The sequence below is a fragment of the Eretmochelys imbricata genome, chromosome 10 (assembly GCF_965152235.1).
Source record: "Eretmochelys imbricata isolate rEreImb1 chromosome 10, rEreImb1.hap1, whole genome shotgun sequence".
Taxonomy (NCBI): Eukaryota; Metazoa; Chordata; order Testudines; family Cheloniidae; genus Eretmochelys; species Eretmochelys imbricata.
The window spans coordinates 7,290,203-7,306,948 of NC_135581.1; the positions used below are offsets into that span (position 1 = coordinate 7,290,203).

The window sequence follows — 16,746 nt, forward strand, 5'->3', positions numbered from 1 at the left end:
TCTATGTACAGGCCATCCTCCCCCTCCGGGCCACTGGGGTTAGCCCTCTAGCCCGGTCCAACAGCCAGGGTCACAGCAACAGCAGAATTAAGCTATCACCTGAATCCAGTGCACGACAGCGTGAAGGCTCTGGTGTCTAACACACGGGCCACTGCCGTATTAGGAGGCACACAGCTGAGCCGGGGGGAGGGGGGACTCTCTGTGATGTATTAGAGCACTCGGCCCCACTCCCAACCCACATGATGCCAGTCCCAATGAGTTCCACTCTCGGATCCAGCCCTCCCAGGGCAGACGTCCCCCGGCAGCCAACGAGCCTTGCCGACATGCTGCAACTGCACCCTGCACGTGAGAAGCAAGCACCTCCTGGCCTGCTGCCCCCTACACCTACGTGGGTGTCCTTGTTGAGGAAGTTGAGGCCGTTCTGGTTGACGGCCAGGATGCACGGCGAGACGATGGCGTTGTTACTGCAGCTCTGGATGTAGAAGAAGGAAGAGCCAAACATGGGGAAGGCGCTCAGCAGTCCTGCGGAGATGACATGCAGTCAGCAAAGCCAGGGACCTGCCCAGGGCGCAGCCAGGAACCCGACCCTGGGGCCTAACCATGATGATCAGCTGGGACATAGCCACAAGGGGGTCCCCTCCAGGGCAGGGAGATCCTCCCCCTCGGGGCAGGCAGTAGTACTGCCCATGCCCTGCAGGGAGAGGCAGCATTCGGTCCTGCAGCCCTGCTGGTGGAAGCTGCTAAGGGAGCGAGACGATCGATCATTGCATTTGGCCACACCCCCTTCTAAACAGCCCCGCCCTCTCTGGACTCCCACGTGCCCCCAGTGGAGGGGCAGGTTGTCCCACACGAGGCTCTTCGTGAAGGTTTACGCTGGTAGAGGCCAGGGCCTAACCGTGGAGGGTGGGAGTGGGGTTAACTGAGCTCTTTGAGCCTGCTGGAGATCTGGCTGAGGGCATGTGGGGGGGCACGGCAGGGCGGCTCTAACTCGCCCCTCCCTCAACATGCCAGGTACCCAGCACCCACACACGGTCTCTTCCGGAGCAAGAGCCTCTCCTGCTTCCTCCCCACCCTCTGCTACAGGCTCGGGAATCGGTTTGGGCAGCAACATTGTGCATCACTGATGAATGAACAGAAGCCGGGATGCCCGAGGCAGCACCGAGGGCATGGCAAGTGCCTGGGGGGCACTGCTGAGACCCCCCCACAGCTGTTGCTGCAAAGGCCCAGCCATGGCATGGGCTGGGGGGGGAGAGGGGCTCATCTCTGCTGCTGTGCCCCTCAACACCAGAGCAGGACTCAGCTGCTTCTGCTCCTGCCCCATCTTTGACCATGTTCCCCTCTGATCCAAAAAAGCTCCCCAAATCCCAGGCTCGGCTGACTCCCAGCAGCAGCTCACTCACGCGCCTGGCCACGTTGCCTGTCTCCGGTCCCTGCTGGGGCGGGGAGAGGGGAAGGGGGGGCTTACCTAGGAACTGAGCTCTGGCCTGGTGGGCGCTCAGGGCCTGGACCTGCGGCAGATGCTGCAGCACCACGTTGAGCCACGACTGAGCCTTCAGCGCTCGGCAGAACTGGGGCGGGACGTAACTCTGCACCTCCCGGCTGCGTGGGGAGAGACCCAGGGAAAGGTCACAGCCAGCCCCAGGTAAATACTCAGGGCCTGTCCATGTCGGAGGACAGAAAACCCGCTGCGGGAGAGCGCTGCCCACCCATCACCCAGCTCCAGGGCAGCAGAGAACCAGGGTGTGGAGAAGAACAAAGACCCCTCCTTGGGTAATAGCAGCCAGGGCTCAGCCCTGAGGGGGGGCTCCTGACCTGCAGGTCCCATGGTGTCTTGCTGAGGTGGGGAGTCCCTCATCCCTGAATCGTTCTCATGCAGTGACAGTGGGGGGACTCCCCACCCCACTCCTAATGCAGCACACTCACCATGGGTATTGTCCAGCCTCGGTCCCACCCCGCCCATCCTGGGGCTCTGCCTCCATTAATAACAAAACCGTACAGCAGCAGTGTGCTTACAAGCATAGGTCCCCATTCTGCAAAGACTCAGGCACATGCTTAGTTTTTTGAACCCAGTTAAATCACATGCAAAAGTTCTTCAGGGACTGGGGCCTCCTTCTTGAGCAGGCTGATGAGTGTTTCCCCCTGCAGGACTCCTGCCCTTCCCACTAGCTGTCTCTTGCAGCACAGCAGCTCTGCTCCTTAGTGGCACTAATGAGACTCACCTGGTCTGGTTACCAGGGAGAGTCAGCAGAACATCTCTGCACCTCCATGCAGGGTCCTACGCTTGACACCCAGAGACAAGCACATATAGACAGAGTTCAGTCTGAATACATTGCAAACCTAGGCCCAGATCCTGCAAGCTGAACCTGGCACCTGTTGGGAATCTCACTGATGTCAGTGCGGCTCTGCAAGGGCATACCCACATAGATCAGATTTCAGGGGAAGGGCCACAGTTTAATAAGACTGGAGGACTTTGGAGTTGAGCCACAAGGTCACTGCTACCAGGAAACCCAAGTTCATAAAGCAGCCGTAGGCCAAGAGCCCCTCAGTCCTTGGCATTTGGTCTGGAACTGAAATTCCTATGTGAGTTCATCTTTCTTCTCATTTAAGTCTTATGTAAGTGGGAGAAAGTCTCCCACCTCTCCTCTCCCCTTGGGCCGCCCCCGCCCCGGGGCAGCAATTCTGCAGGCTCTCTGCACTTCTCTAAAAGCTTCACCTTCCAGGAGATTTTTTGTAGTGACTCAAATTCCAGGAATTCCCCAGCCCCAGAAGTACATGCGGGATTTAATTCACCACGACAGGAATAGTTAGTGCTCTGGTTTGAGACCGGAATTTTGAATCTTCTCATTCCATGCAATCATTTCTCTGTGCAAGCATAGCTCTGGGGGGGATGTCTTGCGCAGTCAGCCCAGGTGATCGGCACCAGGGTCGGAGCACCCGGGTTTAGCGCTGCCCTGGTACGAGCAGCCCCACTGCAAAGTCCAACCCGAGTTCCTGTGTTCCATGCTGGTGCTCTGCTCCCCCCATGTGTCTCCCCGGTTCTGCTGGGGGGATGCCCCATTGTTCTTGGCGCTGCAGTCAGCCGAGCCACTCTATAATTCTTTCCCAGTGAATTGTGGGAGAACTTGTCTGTCCTTCTGGGCATGCGGGGGAATTGTGGGAAAGTCCTGGAGGACTATCCGCACTCTTCAGCCAGTGTCCTCGCTGCAGAGTGGGTGCATTAGCAGCCTGCGTGGAAGCGGAACCTGGACTCTAACCCAGAGGCCCAGTGAGGCTGGCTAGCCTGGGTTGAAAGCGCCACTAGACTCGGCCGAGAGGTTGTGTGTGTGTGGATGGGAGATGGGTTAGGAGCAAAACCCAGGGAAGACACTGGGCCGACTGCAGTGAAGACAGACTCTGGGGTGGCCTGTCAGGTCATACTGATGCTGATGACACCTCGTCTGTCTATAGCTCGCCACATGCCCTCCGAGGACCTGGGGGCACTCTGCAAACAATGGAGCCAAGCAGCTCTGGGAGGTGGCAGTACGTATCACACATATGTTTTAGAGCTAAGGAACATTAGGCAGAGAGAAGCTAAGTGACTCGCCCAAGGTCACACAACAAGTAAGCAGCGAAGTGTGGAACAGAACCCAGGAGTTCTGGCTGCTCTGCTCCGGCAACTAGCCGGGGCTCCCTTCTCACTAAGGCGCAAACACAACATGATGGGACATAAGCCGTGGTAAGCAGGGTAGCACCCAAGCGCCACCAGGCCCAGGGTACCTACACGGTGGGCAGGTACATTCTGTCCTTGGCCCGGTGCTGGAGGGCTGCCAGTTTGGAGATCTGCTGGCACTGCTGTTTGCTGGGTTGCAGGGGAGGTAGGATGTTGAAGAGCCCCTTGAGATAATCGGGCAGGACCTGAAAGAAGATACAGAGCATGCCAGGCGTGGCTTTGTCACACTTTCTCATCAGGAGTAAACGGGAGCTGATCTGGGAGCTGCTGGGCTGCATGGGATGTGCTCAGGAAATGCACGTACTGTGTGCGACTGCGTTCACACACATACAGGCAGTCAGATACCGTGGAGAGGGCCATGGCATAACAACACACGATGCAGATTGAGGCAAAGCACGTAACTTCACACGGACTTCAAAGAGAAGCGTGCGGGCTTGAGTACCTTCCTGAACAGAGATGCTTTCCTGAATCGCGGTCTTAGACTGTACATGCGCGTACCCACTCTTTGGGGGGGAAACTTTGAAGAGTCAGGGAGGGATGCCCAGGGCAGAGGGGGGGCACCTGAGATCTGCGGAGGAACTAGGGGAATTCTGGACTGGCTGGGCAAGGAGACTGGGAGTGGGACAGAGTGGGGCAAGGAGAAGAACATGGGTATGTTGGAGGGAAAGGGGCAGCAGGAGTCTAGCTTGAGGGAAATAGACAGAGAGGCTGCGCCCACTAGATCACACTCCCCTCCAGAGGCTGGAATGGAACCCGAGATTCCTGAGTCTCACTATTCCTCCACTGTCAGCAAATATCCATGAAACCCTCTGGCTAAGAGTCCCAACACCCTCTAGTGCTGGTCCACACAGAAGATGACAACCTACTACTGCCGTACTCCAGTAACTCCATTAACGCACGTGGCAGAGGTCTGGGCGATGGATCTAAAGGTTCCGACCCTGTTGATGATCCACACAGGTGGCAATATCATGCCACATGAGGGAATTGCTGGGTTTTTTTCAGTTTGCTGGTCAATAAACCGAGTAAATTGCACCCACCAAATGACATTCAAAGAACATTGCTAAGGTTGCCAAGTCAAGCATACAAGTTAGAAAATGCCAGAATCAACAAATAAATACAAAGTACAGTTTAAATAATAAAATACTAATAATAATCTCTTAAAAAAAAGAAAATGCCAGAATTAAGGGGGCCTTTGCAGCCTTAATGTGGCCCCCTTGTGCATGCACAGTATGATACAGTCGTTAATTACATGAACACATCTTATTTTTTCCACAGGCCTCCTGCCTCATTCAATGCCCAGGACGGATCTGCCCCGGGGATGAGTCAGCGCTGTGTAATGAAGGAGGCTGTTGTCCGTTGAATCCTGATTTATTTGCTGCCGAAGTGAAAAGGTCTATAAAAGACCCAGGCAGGGGACTGCAGGAAGAGAAAGGAGGATCTCCCGGTTAAGGCGGTTGAAAGCTGCCTTGGAGAACTGGATTCTATCCCTGCCTCTGCCACAGAATTTCTTTGTGATTCTGGGCAAGTCCCTTAAACCAAACTTTTCAGAGGTGGTTACTAGTTGTGTGTGCTTCATTTTCTGGGTGCCCAACTTGATACCCTGGGGTCTGATTTGCAGATGTACTGTGTGATAACAACTGCGACTGAAGTCACTGGGAGCTGCGCTTTGAACACACAGAGCTAAGGACTCTGGAAAACCAGGGCTGAAGTGTCTCAAATTGGGCACCCAAAGTTAGTGGAAATTGTTTACCTTAATCTCTCTGTGCCTCAAATCCCCAGCTGTAAAATCGGGTCACAGGGATAAAGATAAATCCACTAATGTCTGCGAAGCGATCAGATACTACACTAATGAGTGCCAGAGAAAAAAGCCCATGAGGAAATGAATAATTCTGTCTTCAGAGCTGGATTTGGACAGCATGCAGCAGCTAAGGCCTGGGGCCAGACTCTGAACAACATGGAGAAACCGAAACATTGAATAGCTGCTCGGTAAGTGAAAACCTTCCACCCTGTGCACTGAATGAAGCCGTGTCCTGTGGGAAAAACAGTACCTGATCAGGTTAGGAAAGACTGCACCATAATGCATGGGCACAAGCTGGCTGAAGGATGACTGCACACAGGCAGCATCAGTTCAGGGGGGGGCAGGTTTGTAAAAATTTTGGTGGTGCCCAGAACCCACCTCTGCCCAAACTCTGCCCCCCACCTGCCCAAGGCTCTGGGAGGGAGTTTGGGTGTGGGAGGAGGTCTGGGGTGCAGGCCCTAGGCTGGGGCAGGGGATTGGGATGCAGGCTCTAGGAGGGATTTTGGGGATAGGAGAGGGTGCGGAGGGAGGGGGTGCAGGTTCTAGGAGGGAGCTTGGGGATCGGAGGGGGTGCGGCTGCGGATGAGGGTTTGGGGGATGGGAGGGGCTCAGGGCAACAGTAGGAGTGTAGGGGTGAGGGGTTTGGGAGGGGCTCAGGGTGAGAGTAGGAGTGTGGCAGATGAGGGCTCTGTCTGGGGCTGGGGGGTTTGGGAATTAGAGAGGCTCAGGGCTGGGGCAGAGGGTTGTGCAGGGGGATGAGGACTCTGTCTGGGGCTGGAGATGAGGGGTTTGTGGTGTTGGAGGGGGCTCAGGGTTGGGGTGCAGGGGGGTGAGAGCTCTGGCTGGGGCTGGAGATGAGGGGTTTGTGGTGTTGGAGGAGGCTCAGAACTCAGGCAGAGGGTTTGGGTGCGGGGGGATGAGAGCTCTGTCTGGGGCTGGGGATAAGGTGTTTGGGGTGTTGGAGGTACTCAGGGCTGGGGCAGAGGGTTGAGGGTGCGGTGGGGGGGTGAAAGCTCTGGCTGGGGGTGTGGGCTCTGGGGTAGGGCAGGGCTGCGGATGAGTTTGGGGTGCAGGCAGGCTGCTCCGGGACAGGGGCCAGAGAGGAGGACTCCCCCAACCCTTTCCCTGCTGGCAGCAGCGAGCTCTGGGGGAGGAGCCCCCCTTTCCTGCCCCCTCCCAGCAGCACCCCCCCCCCACTGTCACTGCATGTGCTCCTAGGGCCCCTCTCAGGTCCAGGAATCTCCCTCGCCTCCCGCGTGGTGGGTGCCGGGGGGAGCTGTGTGCGCCTACTCCCCTGCTGTTGCCCCTGACTGTAGCCTCACTGGGGGCGAGGGATGGAGCTGCCCCTTGCCTAGCATGGAGCAAGAGCGGTGACAGCAGGCGATGGGGCCCCCTGTGCTGGTGGAGGGTCCCGTCGAAAAAGGGAAGGGTCTGAGGTGGAAGGGCCGGCTCAGTCAGTCTGCCCTAGCAGTGGAGATGGGGACCCTAGGACCCGGCAGCAGCAGTTGCTGCAGGGAGGCAGCATGGAGCTGCAGGGCAGAGGCAGGGGCAGGGACGTTCTGCTCCAGGCCCCAGGAGGCGCGTGGGGGGCTAGGGGCAGCAAGAGGGAGCCGGGGGACACTCAGGGGAGGCAGCAGGTGGGGCTGGGGGGGACACCCGGCCCCAAATATTGGTGGAACTGGGCCCCTGGGCTCTGAATGTTGCTGGTGCCAAGGCACCAGGTGGAGATATAACTCGCCGCCCCCCAGTGCTGGCACTTCCTAACTTTTGGGTGCTTGGCTTTGCAACCTGTTTAATATTCTCTTAACGTCGTTTTTCCAGACGGGGGGTGTTTAGGCAAACAGAAGCTAATTACCTGCCAATGGAATCTGGCTGGGACACCAGGGCTAACCCCGCTGCTCTGCCAGAAAGGAGCCAGGGGATCTTTAATAACCGCGAGAGGTCAGGAGCTTGGGTTTATGACAGATTGCTCCTCAGACACCCATGAGCCCATACTCCAGGGAAGGGAGGAGGAAGAGGCCCTCCTTAAACTAAGGCAACTGATCCTCTGCCCCTGGCTGGTTCTGAGCTGCTACCTGGTTATAGTGCATGGTGACATACAGCTCATTGTCAAATTTCAGTGGCTGGGTCCAGATGACACGCCGGTACCAGAACATGTAGCTGCTGTCCACTTGCTCCATCTCCGTGGCCACGTCAAGGATATACTCCCGTCGACTCAAGGGGCGGACATTCTGACCTATGGGGAGCACAGGGGAAGAGTCAGCTGGGTGGCTCTGATTTTAAAGGTCGCCTGGCAAGGAAAAGCCAGCTGGGCTGCTCTGGTTTTGCTCCTTTACAATGTAAAAGGGTAAAGGTGACTGGAGAACTGAATGGTGTATGCAGAGCAGAGATACTGAAGGTAGGAAATCAGATTCAGTGCTACTCTTTGATGCTTTGGTTTGTGTCCACGCCTACTTAACCCTTGGGAGAACAGCTCTCTTTGTTTAGGATTCAACCACCCAGCCTGTTCCATTGAAAGCCGAGAAAGCTGCCAGTCCCCATCTCTGAGGCTGTGTCTACATGACAGAGCCTATGCCGGCGTAGCCGTCAGCACATCTTCGCTGGCGTCGTGAAGGCACAGCGTGCACCGACAGAAGGAGATTGTCCTAACCCTGCTGGCAGACACCAGCTCCCCATACATTAGCTGAGTCTACTCTGCGGCAAGGGGACATCGTTACCCTGAGTGACATAGCTACACCGGGATAAGTTTTACGTGTAGACCAAGCCTCAGTCATCTGTCAGAAACAGGGAAGACAAGACTGACCACTCCTGATAGTTCTAAGATAAAGAACAGGCAGAAAAAACCCCATGAAACACCTTTAAAACAAAAGTCCAGGCCTTCTTTACACATCGTCCCAAAAGGACACAAGCTGAGTCCGCGTTTCCTTCTGCAGGTCGGCTCTAAAAGCTTCAGGATTTGGGGCACTTGGAATCATCCATGTAACTCCTGAGAGCACATTATAATTCCAAAGTTCAGGAGAGCCCTTACACAAACGGATGAATGCGGGTGTCATAAGCCCCATTTTATAGATGGGGAAACTGAGGCAGGAGGAGCTGAATTGATTTGCCCCAGTTCACAGAATAAGTTGGAGGAAGGGCAAGGATTAGATCCCACAAGCCTGTGTCACTGGACCGTGCCACCCCCTCTCATGGCACAGCCCCCAGCCAGAGGTCAGATCGACTGTGGAGAATCCACATTCAGAGCCCCGGGGCTCCGTTTCCAAGAAGAGGCTTCCAACTAGACCCATAAAAAGCAGCAGAGAGGGAGTGAGCGGGTTGGTGAGGCTAAGAAGGCGCGTGACATTCCTAGGGTGATGCAGTGCTTTCCCAGAAAGCAGGATATGACTCAGAGATGCTATTTCCTGGAGCTTCTGGGCCCGTCCACACAGCCCTTCCAACGGTCACTTTACAGCCCTCCCCGCCCACACTTTAACTAGGCCACTGGCTAGCCAAGCCAACAGGGCTGCCGGGAGCTGTGGAGAGGCAGACAGGAAAGTGGGGGCTCGGCCCCAGGAAGCGCTGGGATACCGTGAACAATTTCCTGCCTTTTCAGCATTTCAGAAGAAAGCTGAGGCAAATAATCCACAGCCCCCCCTTCTGGGCACTGCCCTGAAAGCTGGCAATGGGGAAGCTGCCAAGGTGCTGCAAAAATACCAAGCAGGGCACCCCTCAAAGGCAGCACAAGCCCACAGCCAGCCCCAGGGGACAGGATACTCCACTGGGGCAGGTGAGGTGGAAACCTGCAGAGCTGCGGGCTGCGCTGCACCCGTCCTGTGTGTAGAAACACCAGGGCTGCGACCCTGGCACCATTCACCCGCCCTGAGCTCCGCTGAGAAAGGCCAGAGCTTGGCAGCCCGCAGCTCTCAGGTGCCTTCCTCCTCCCGTCATGGCCTGAGGCTTTTCCATCCTCTCTGTGCTTCCAAGCCCGGCAGCTCAGTACCGACGCCGTCAGGAGAGGCCTGGCACTGCCAGAGGTTGCCCAGAAAGGGGTGTTCTAGGACCCTGCTCACGGCAGGCCTCGCTCAGCCAGAACCTGTTCGTGCCAGGGAGGAGCACTGGGCGCTGGATCGACCGGTGATTGCCTCGCGCTCCCACTGTCAGGCAGCCACTGGCAGTTAGGAATAAACGACACTTGCACAAGCTCCTGGTACAGAGATGGCTGTTCGGGTCAGTTTGCCCGTTCTTCAGGGAGGCGGTGGGGCCTCAGTGCAGTATTTTACCCCCGCAGGGAATGCACGTCACACAGGGCTAAGCCTCTGGACACACAAAGGGCTTAACAGGACAGTGTCAAGATAAAAACATCCCTCACAAGCAATCCAGTCAGTGCCTCCTGAGTAGTCTCCTGGGGCAGCAGCTTAACTTTGCGGTGGTGAACGGCAGGGACGGCCAGTTCATTAGGCAAGAGACAGCACTGTTCAGCCAACGCCAAGGAGCTGGGTGGTGTTTAGCCAGGTGCGAAAGCCTCCTACGCTTCTCTTTTCACATAAATGTAACGGGAGGCAACGTGGGCTAGTGGGCAGAGCGCTGCTCTGGGAATCAGGAGGCCAGGATGATATTCCCAGCTGACCTGCTGCGGAACAGTGGTCAAGTCACTTGTTCGCTTTGTGCCTCGGTTTCCCCTCCCACCCTCTGCCCGTTTACACTGTAACCTCTGCTGGGCAGAGCCTGTCTGTGCCTAGATGTTCGCCCAGCGCCTAGTACAATGGCTCAACTGGGATTTCTAGGCAATAATACTAAACAGGGCGAAGCGGTGAATCTCTCTCCTGTGTTTTCATTCCGTACGGGGTTTCATTTCTCTTAACAGGGCAGCGTCTTGATCCGAACAATGGTCTGTGCCATGACTCCCCGAAGGAGGGGGAGCACCAGGGCTCAGGAGGCTGCTGCCCACGGCTCGTCTCTGGAGGCGGGCCAGGGAAATGGGGTCAGCCAGGAAGTCCCCCCTCAATGCATTTGGGACCTGAGTGGCATCACCTGCTCTGATGGCACCCGCAGGCCTGGGGAAGCCAGACGTTGGTCAGCTCAGGCCGCCTGTCGGTGGGCATGCAATATGGGAATGGCCAGTGGCAGAGGCAGGCCGCTGGGCAGGATTGGGGGGGTGGGATGGGACCACTTCAGAGGAGAAAATGGGGAGAGCGACCCCTGCCTGCCCCCACGGCTCACCTCTGTTGGTAACGGCGAAGATGACATATTCGTCAAAGGCCTCAGGCCGATGCAGCCCCATTTCATAGCACATCTCCTCGATCACGTCCAGCGCAACCTAGAGGGAGGGGCAAACCACCCGGCTGAGCCCCTGAAAGGCTGGGAAGGAGGCTCTAGCGCTGGCATTGTGCCCACCACCACCGTGGTCTCTGCCCGGCACTGCTGGTGGGACTTCCTGGAGTGACACCCCTTCCTGGCTGCCTAGCAAACCCCTGGATGGCCTGATCCCGCAAGGTGCAGGCCATGAGGAGGAGCAGCAGGGGAATCTCCGATGGGTTCAGAGATACGGCCAGAAGTTTGGGTGCTTTGCAGCTCCAAACTAGGGCCGGGCCGGCAACCCCACGGGATCTCTCCCCCCTCTCAGGTGAGAGAGCAGCAGGCTCAGCCTCAGGTAAACAAGAACCTGAACACGCCTTTGAGGGGCAATCAGGTGCCAGCCGCCTCGGGTTAATTGGGGCTCCGAGAAAACACCCCACTCTGGGCAAAACTTAAACATCAGCCCCACTCCCCTGCCATTGTCCCCTCCTGCCCCCTGAGCCTACAGACCCTGCGAACCCCGGCGCTGACCTTTGGAGCCCGGCTGGAGATGAAACCAATAGCCCTGAGTGTCCTAGCCTGCCCCCCTCCCCCCCCCCCGCCCGCCCCCAAGTGCTGCTGAGCTGGAAGAACAGCTGGCCAGTGCTGCAGCCCCCTGGCAGGATTCCACCGTGCAATGCATCAGGGAGGGATGCTGCCTGGAAGCATTTCCTTCCCCCCTAGGGCCCCCAAGGGAAATCAGCGACTTGGGGGAGCTCTCCCTAATGCCGCTGTTGGGCAGGGGCTGAGCTCAGCTCCTGTTCGGTGCTGTCTCTGCTCCTGCACTCGGTGCTATCGCCGGGAGTCGGGCAGACCCGTCTCCATCACTGCTCTGAGGGAGCATCCCGAGTGGGAGCCGGGGGAGCTGGGCAGCGCCGGGCCCCTGTGCTGACGTACCGAGCATGTTTTGATCTTCAGGTGCCTCTCAATCCCTCCTGGCAGGAGAAACAGCTGGCGTTTGGCGCTCCGGCCGGCCTTGGTTGGGGGGGGCAAAGCACAGAGAAGTAGGAAGGTTTCCAAACCCTAAAGCATCCATTGGCTCCAGGGGCCAGACTAAAGACCCCAGGCTAGATTCTCCCACGTCAGCGCAGGGCGATTTCCTGTGGGGCATCCCATTCTGCCTAGCGGAATCCCCAGGCGTTTTCAGCACCCCCCTTTTTCCTGCCCTGTGCCGCGAGGTGGGGCTCACACCACTCGGTTAGACACCGGCAGCATCTCAAGGAGGCGGGAAGCCGTCTTCAGAATGCACTCGCAAGCCCACCATTTGCAAAAGTGACGCATGAGCTGGGCCCCTCTGTTCCCGGGCCCCATTTCCAGAGGGCAGGTGCCCAGCACTTCCTGATAAACAGGCCCCCCCCCCCAGGCCTCTTGAGTCTCCAGCCCCTTGGTAAAACTGCGGCCTGATCTGCAGAAGTGCTGAGCTCCTCTAGCTCTGGCTGCAGCCAATGGGGGAGGGAAATCAGGCCTATAACATCCCCATCCTTGCAAGTTCCTGTCCATTTCAGCCCTTGCCGCCACGGAAAGGGCTCTGTTCTCCTCCCCACAGCCATACCCTAGGCATCACAGGGGTTACACACCCTGGCTGCAGCCACCCACAGTTGTAGCCACCTGCCCAGCCCCATTCTAGCCCTCCCAGCTGGAAACAAGGCACAGATAAACCGTGTGGGGGCCCGGAAAGTGGAGTGCCCGGAGGAACTCGGCCTTTGTAGGCCCAGAGAGCTCAAGGGATACAGTCCCATGCCATCCCCTAGGTGAGCTGTTTGTAACCCAGTCTAGCCCCTCAGAGAGCCTTCTCCCCACGTGCCCACCTGGTGCCACCATTGCAGGGCCCTGTGTGAGCTTGGACTCACCACCATGGCTTTGAGCTCCATGCTGCTGGGAAATTCGCGCCGGCCGCCAAACTGGAAGGTCTTCCTGAGGTTCTGCTCGCAGGCCTTTGCGATCCCTTAAAGATATGGACACCAGCGCCCCGTCAAAGCAGAGACGGGCCCAAGGCACAGCGTGAGGTTCCAGGCCTCCACCTCCCCAAACCAGGGGAAGCAGACCAGAGCCAGAGCGTGGCTTTGGCTCACTACAAAGACAGTGGCTAACAATGAAATTCAGGTCTGGTTCAGAGGGGAAACAAACCCCAAATCATGAGGTGTTGGGGGGGGCAGGGGTATCACAGCACCTATCTGTAATTGAAGGTTACGTTCATTTCTAGGGCTGTTGATTGACCGCGGTTCACTCACGTGATTAACTCAAAAAAATTAATCGCAATTAATTGCAGTTTTTCTACATTTTCATATATATTGTATTCTGTGTTGTATTCTGTTGGTGCAAATACGTATAAGCAAAAATAAACATAGTGAGCATGGTACACTTTGTATTCTGCCTTGTAACTGAAATCAATATATTTGAAAATGTAGAAAACATCCCAAAAACGTTAAATAAATGGTATTCTATTAATGTTTAACAGTGCGATTAATCACGCGATTAATTACTCGACAGCCCTCTTTATTTCATTTCCCATCCCCACTTTTTCCCGCTTCCCCGCCCCATTTGCCTGGCATGTTGCCTCCGGCATGGCAGAGGCTCTGGTGCTCGGACTAGGATTGCACTGCAGTAACATCTAGTGGTCGGGCCCCATTGTGCTAGGAGCTGTACACACGCATATAATGACAGACAGTCCCTGCCCTATAGGCCGCGCAGCCAGCTAGTCCAGCAGCGCTGCCTGCACTGCTCCATAGAACAGGTTTGGATCAGGGCGTGATTGGTCTCCATCCTCGCCCTGGTGCCAGTGGGCCCTGCCCTCCCAGCCGCTCCTGGATGCAGAGCCTGTGGGAGGAGGTCCCATTAACGACAGCTGAAGTGGGTCTGGCGGGGGGCCAGGCTGGGGTAATCGATCATGCAGACAGTTCTCCACCCCGAGAGCCATTTAAACAGCTGTAAGCCTGGAGCGTTTACGGAGGAAATAAGTGGTGGCAGGGCTGGGAATCACGGGCTGGCTGATAAAGGCTTCACAGATGGGCAGCGCTGCCATTTATTAACGGCTCTAGGACAGGCGTGGGCAAGCCCTCCTGGCGCTGTTTCCACACAGGGAGCTGCCAGGATTTCTGAGGCTGGGTGTAAATGCTGCTAATTCCCCATTCTCGCAGCCCCGCTCCTCTGGGCTGGACAAACGCCACGATCCCTCGCCCCTGCCCGTCCCAGGGATCAGCCTGAACCTGCTCTTCAGCAAGGCTCCTTGGTCACACCCAGGCAACGGCAGGTGCAGCTTTTGGTCTGGTACTTACAGCACTACGCAAACTAGTGCTAAGAGTCGTTCCCGAGGCAGCAATAAGACTGGGGAGGGGGGGGGGCGGCATCTGCTGCACTGTGCGGGCCACCGTGATCCAAGTGATTGAATAAGAGAAGCCAGCCTGAGATCTCCCTCTCGCCAAGGTGGAAACTGAGGCACGGGGAGAGGACGTGACTTGCCCAAGGTCGACGGGGAGTTTGGAGTCAGAGCTGGGTCTGGAATTCCAGAGTCCCGAGCCCTCAGGTTTGGGCTTGTACATGGCTGAGCCTGCAGGGTCCCTCTAACCCTCTGGCGCTAAGTGATCTCCGCCCCCGCCCCTCGTCTCTGCTGTTCAGCGGAAAGGGGCTCAGTGAACATCCCTGCCACGCCCCGTCCGTCCCTGTGATTCTGTTGGCTTTGTCCTGCTTCCGCTTCTCTCTCCGTTTTGCAGGCGCCTGGCTCCAGTGTGCATTAAGTGCCTGCCCTGCTCCTTTGAAGCATGTTTGCTGCTATGGAAACTGATGTGGTGACGGAGCATATTCCATGCAGTGTCACCCTGGCTGGGACAGCAGCTGAGCTCATGACGTCCCGCAGACAGAGGGGCTGGGCAACAGCACGGCGCAGGGTTTACACCGAGCCTTGGCGCACAAGAGCTGGCCTGATGGTTTCCAGGAGCAGGCCCGGGGTCAAACACACATGTTGGCACAACCAGGGAGCAGGTGGGGCCCAGGGCATGGGGGCAGGGTGATCTAACGGAGCCTAGAAATCCCGGTGTGCCCATGGGCGAATTGCTCCCCTGGTCTGTAGCTCACCTTCCCTGTCCATAAAGGGGAGTGATGATACCTGACCTTCACCTTCAGCCTTCTCCCAGCTTAGCTGGAGACTGCAGGGTCAGAGCTCAGGGGCTGGGAGCTGCAGGCCGAGCATTGCCCTCACTATCCGCCACCCGCCCTGGGGCTACGGGGCAGGGCCCACCCTGCTGACCCAGAGCACCGCGCTGGGGGTCCTGCTCTGCTCCCCAGGGAGGGAGGTACCTTGATGTAGGTACCAATGACATAGGGAAGGATAGGAGAGAGGTCCTGGAGGCCAAATTTTGGTTGCTAGGTAAGAGATTGAAGTCCAGGACCTCTATGGTAGCATTCTCTGAAATGCTCCCAGTTCCATGCGCAGGGCCAGTTAGAGAGCCAGAACGGCAGGGTCTCAACGTGTGGATGAGACGATGGTGAAGGGAGGAGGGGTTTAGATTTATTAGGAACTGGGGACACTTTTGGGAAACGGGGAGCCTATACAGTCTCCACCTAAGCCAAAATGGAACCAGATTGTTGGTGCTTAACATTAAAAAGATCATAGAGCAGTTTTTAAACTAAGGGCTGGGGGAAAGTCGACAGGAGCACGTGGTTCGGACATCCCTTAGGAGGGGATCTATAAATGTCCTAATAAGGAGGAAAGGATGGAAGAGGATCAAATACAGGTAAGAGCTGATGAGAAAGAGGCCCCTATGCCAGTCCAGATCGGGGTTCCCAGCTTTGCAGAACAAGCATCCTACCTTGGAACTGCGCCCCAGGGCTCCTGCAGGTCTCCTGGAGGTGCCACAGCAGACAGGGCTTCAGGACCTCGGAGCACTTGTAGTAGGCGGTCAGGATGTAGAGCAGCCTCCATCCCTTCTGACAGCTGTCCCTGTCCAAGCCACGGGGCGGGGAAAGAGGTCTCAGAGTGGGAGAGGCCCAGCCTGCTCTGCAAAGCTTAGGCCCCAGAAAGTCTATGGGACAGGCCTGGAACCTGTGCCCCTTAGCCCCTTCCACGCCAGGCCGCCTGTCAGGCGGGTGGGACCCTGCCCAATCAGCTCTGGTATGTGGGGAGAGAAGGAGAAGGTGAGGAAGAGGAACTGGAGGAATAAAAAGGAGACGCGAAGGAGGAGGAGAGCCGAGGGGAAGGGGAGAGAGCAGGGACCCGGAGTGGTGCTGTAACATGGAAGGGGGTGGCATGGTGGGACCTCCAATGGCCAAGGAAGGCTCTCCCAGCTGCCAGGGTGGCTAGGATGGCAGGGGCCAGATTGGCCCATCTAGGCCCATCGTGACGCAGTGACAGGATCAGCCAGTCCCAACCAGACTGGGGACGTGGGAGGCTCCCGACGACTGGGATTCTCCCCACAGACTCCCCACTGGGGAGGCCACACAGCCCAGGCCAGCTGGCCAGGCAGGGGAAGAGCAGGAAGGGGCCGCCGCACTGGGAGGCCAGTCCGGGGCCCCACGCCACGGGAAGGGGAGGGACTCACTCACATCTTGGGGCTCGTGTTGTCCGTGGTCTGCTTTACGATCTGGCAATACACTTCATCCCTCATGACCTCATGGTCAGCGCACAGCTGGAGACAGAAAGGCACCAGTGGTCATCACTACCCTGGCGCTGGGGAGCCCCCTGCCCCTCCAGCTGTACCCACTTGCCCGCCGTGCCGGCCACCATCCCTGCCCCCCGCTGGTATGTCAGAGGGGTGCAGTTTGCAGCCTGCTCCTGGGGCCTCTCCAGGGCCACGTGGCTTGTTCCCATGCTGGCCAAAATGCAGCCGTCTGCTTCCACCTTCAGCCTCCTCCCCGCTGGGCTGGAGACTGTGGGGTAGGGGCTCCGGGGCTGGGAGCTGCAGGCAGGTTCACGAGCCGAGCGCTGCCCTCG

At 57.4% G+C, this 16,746-nt stretch overlaps 1 protein-coding gene across 1 annotated transcript in view; it reads right to left on the reverse strand.

The window, feature by feature from the left end:
* MYO15A (myosin XVA) overlaps positions 1–16,746 on the reverse strand; it is an 84,220-nt gene that overhangs the window by 3,007 nt on the left and 64,467 nt on the right. Inside the window, exons 56-64 of the mRNA XM_077828730.1 lie at positions 16,359–16,441; positions 15,626–15,756; positions 12,671–12,765; positions 11,718–11,795; positions 10,707–10,803; positions 7,583–7,743; positions 3,761–3,894; positions 1,466–1,599; positions 389–522 (exon numbers count right to left, since the gene is read on the reverse strand). Coding sequence (XP_077684856.1) covers positions 389–522; positions 1,466–1,599; positions 3,761–3,894; positions 7,583–7,743; positions 10,707–10,803; positions 11,718–11,795; positions 12,671–12,765; positions 15,626–15,756; positions 16,359–16,441 — 1,047 coding nt within the window. The remainder of the gene's footprint in view (positions 1–388; positions 523–1,465; positions 1,600–3,760; positions 3,895–7,582; positions 7,744–10,706; positions 10,804–11,717; positions 11,796–12,670; positions 12,766–15,625; positions 15,757–16,358; positions 16,442–16,746) is intronic.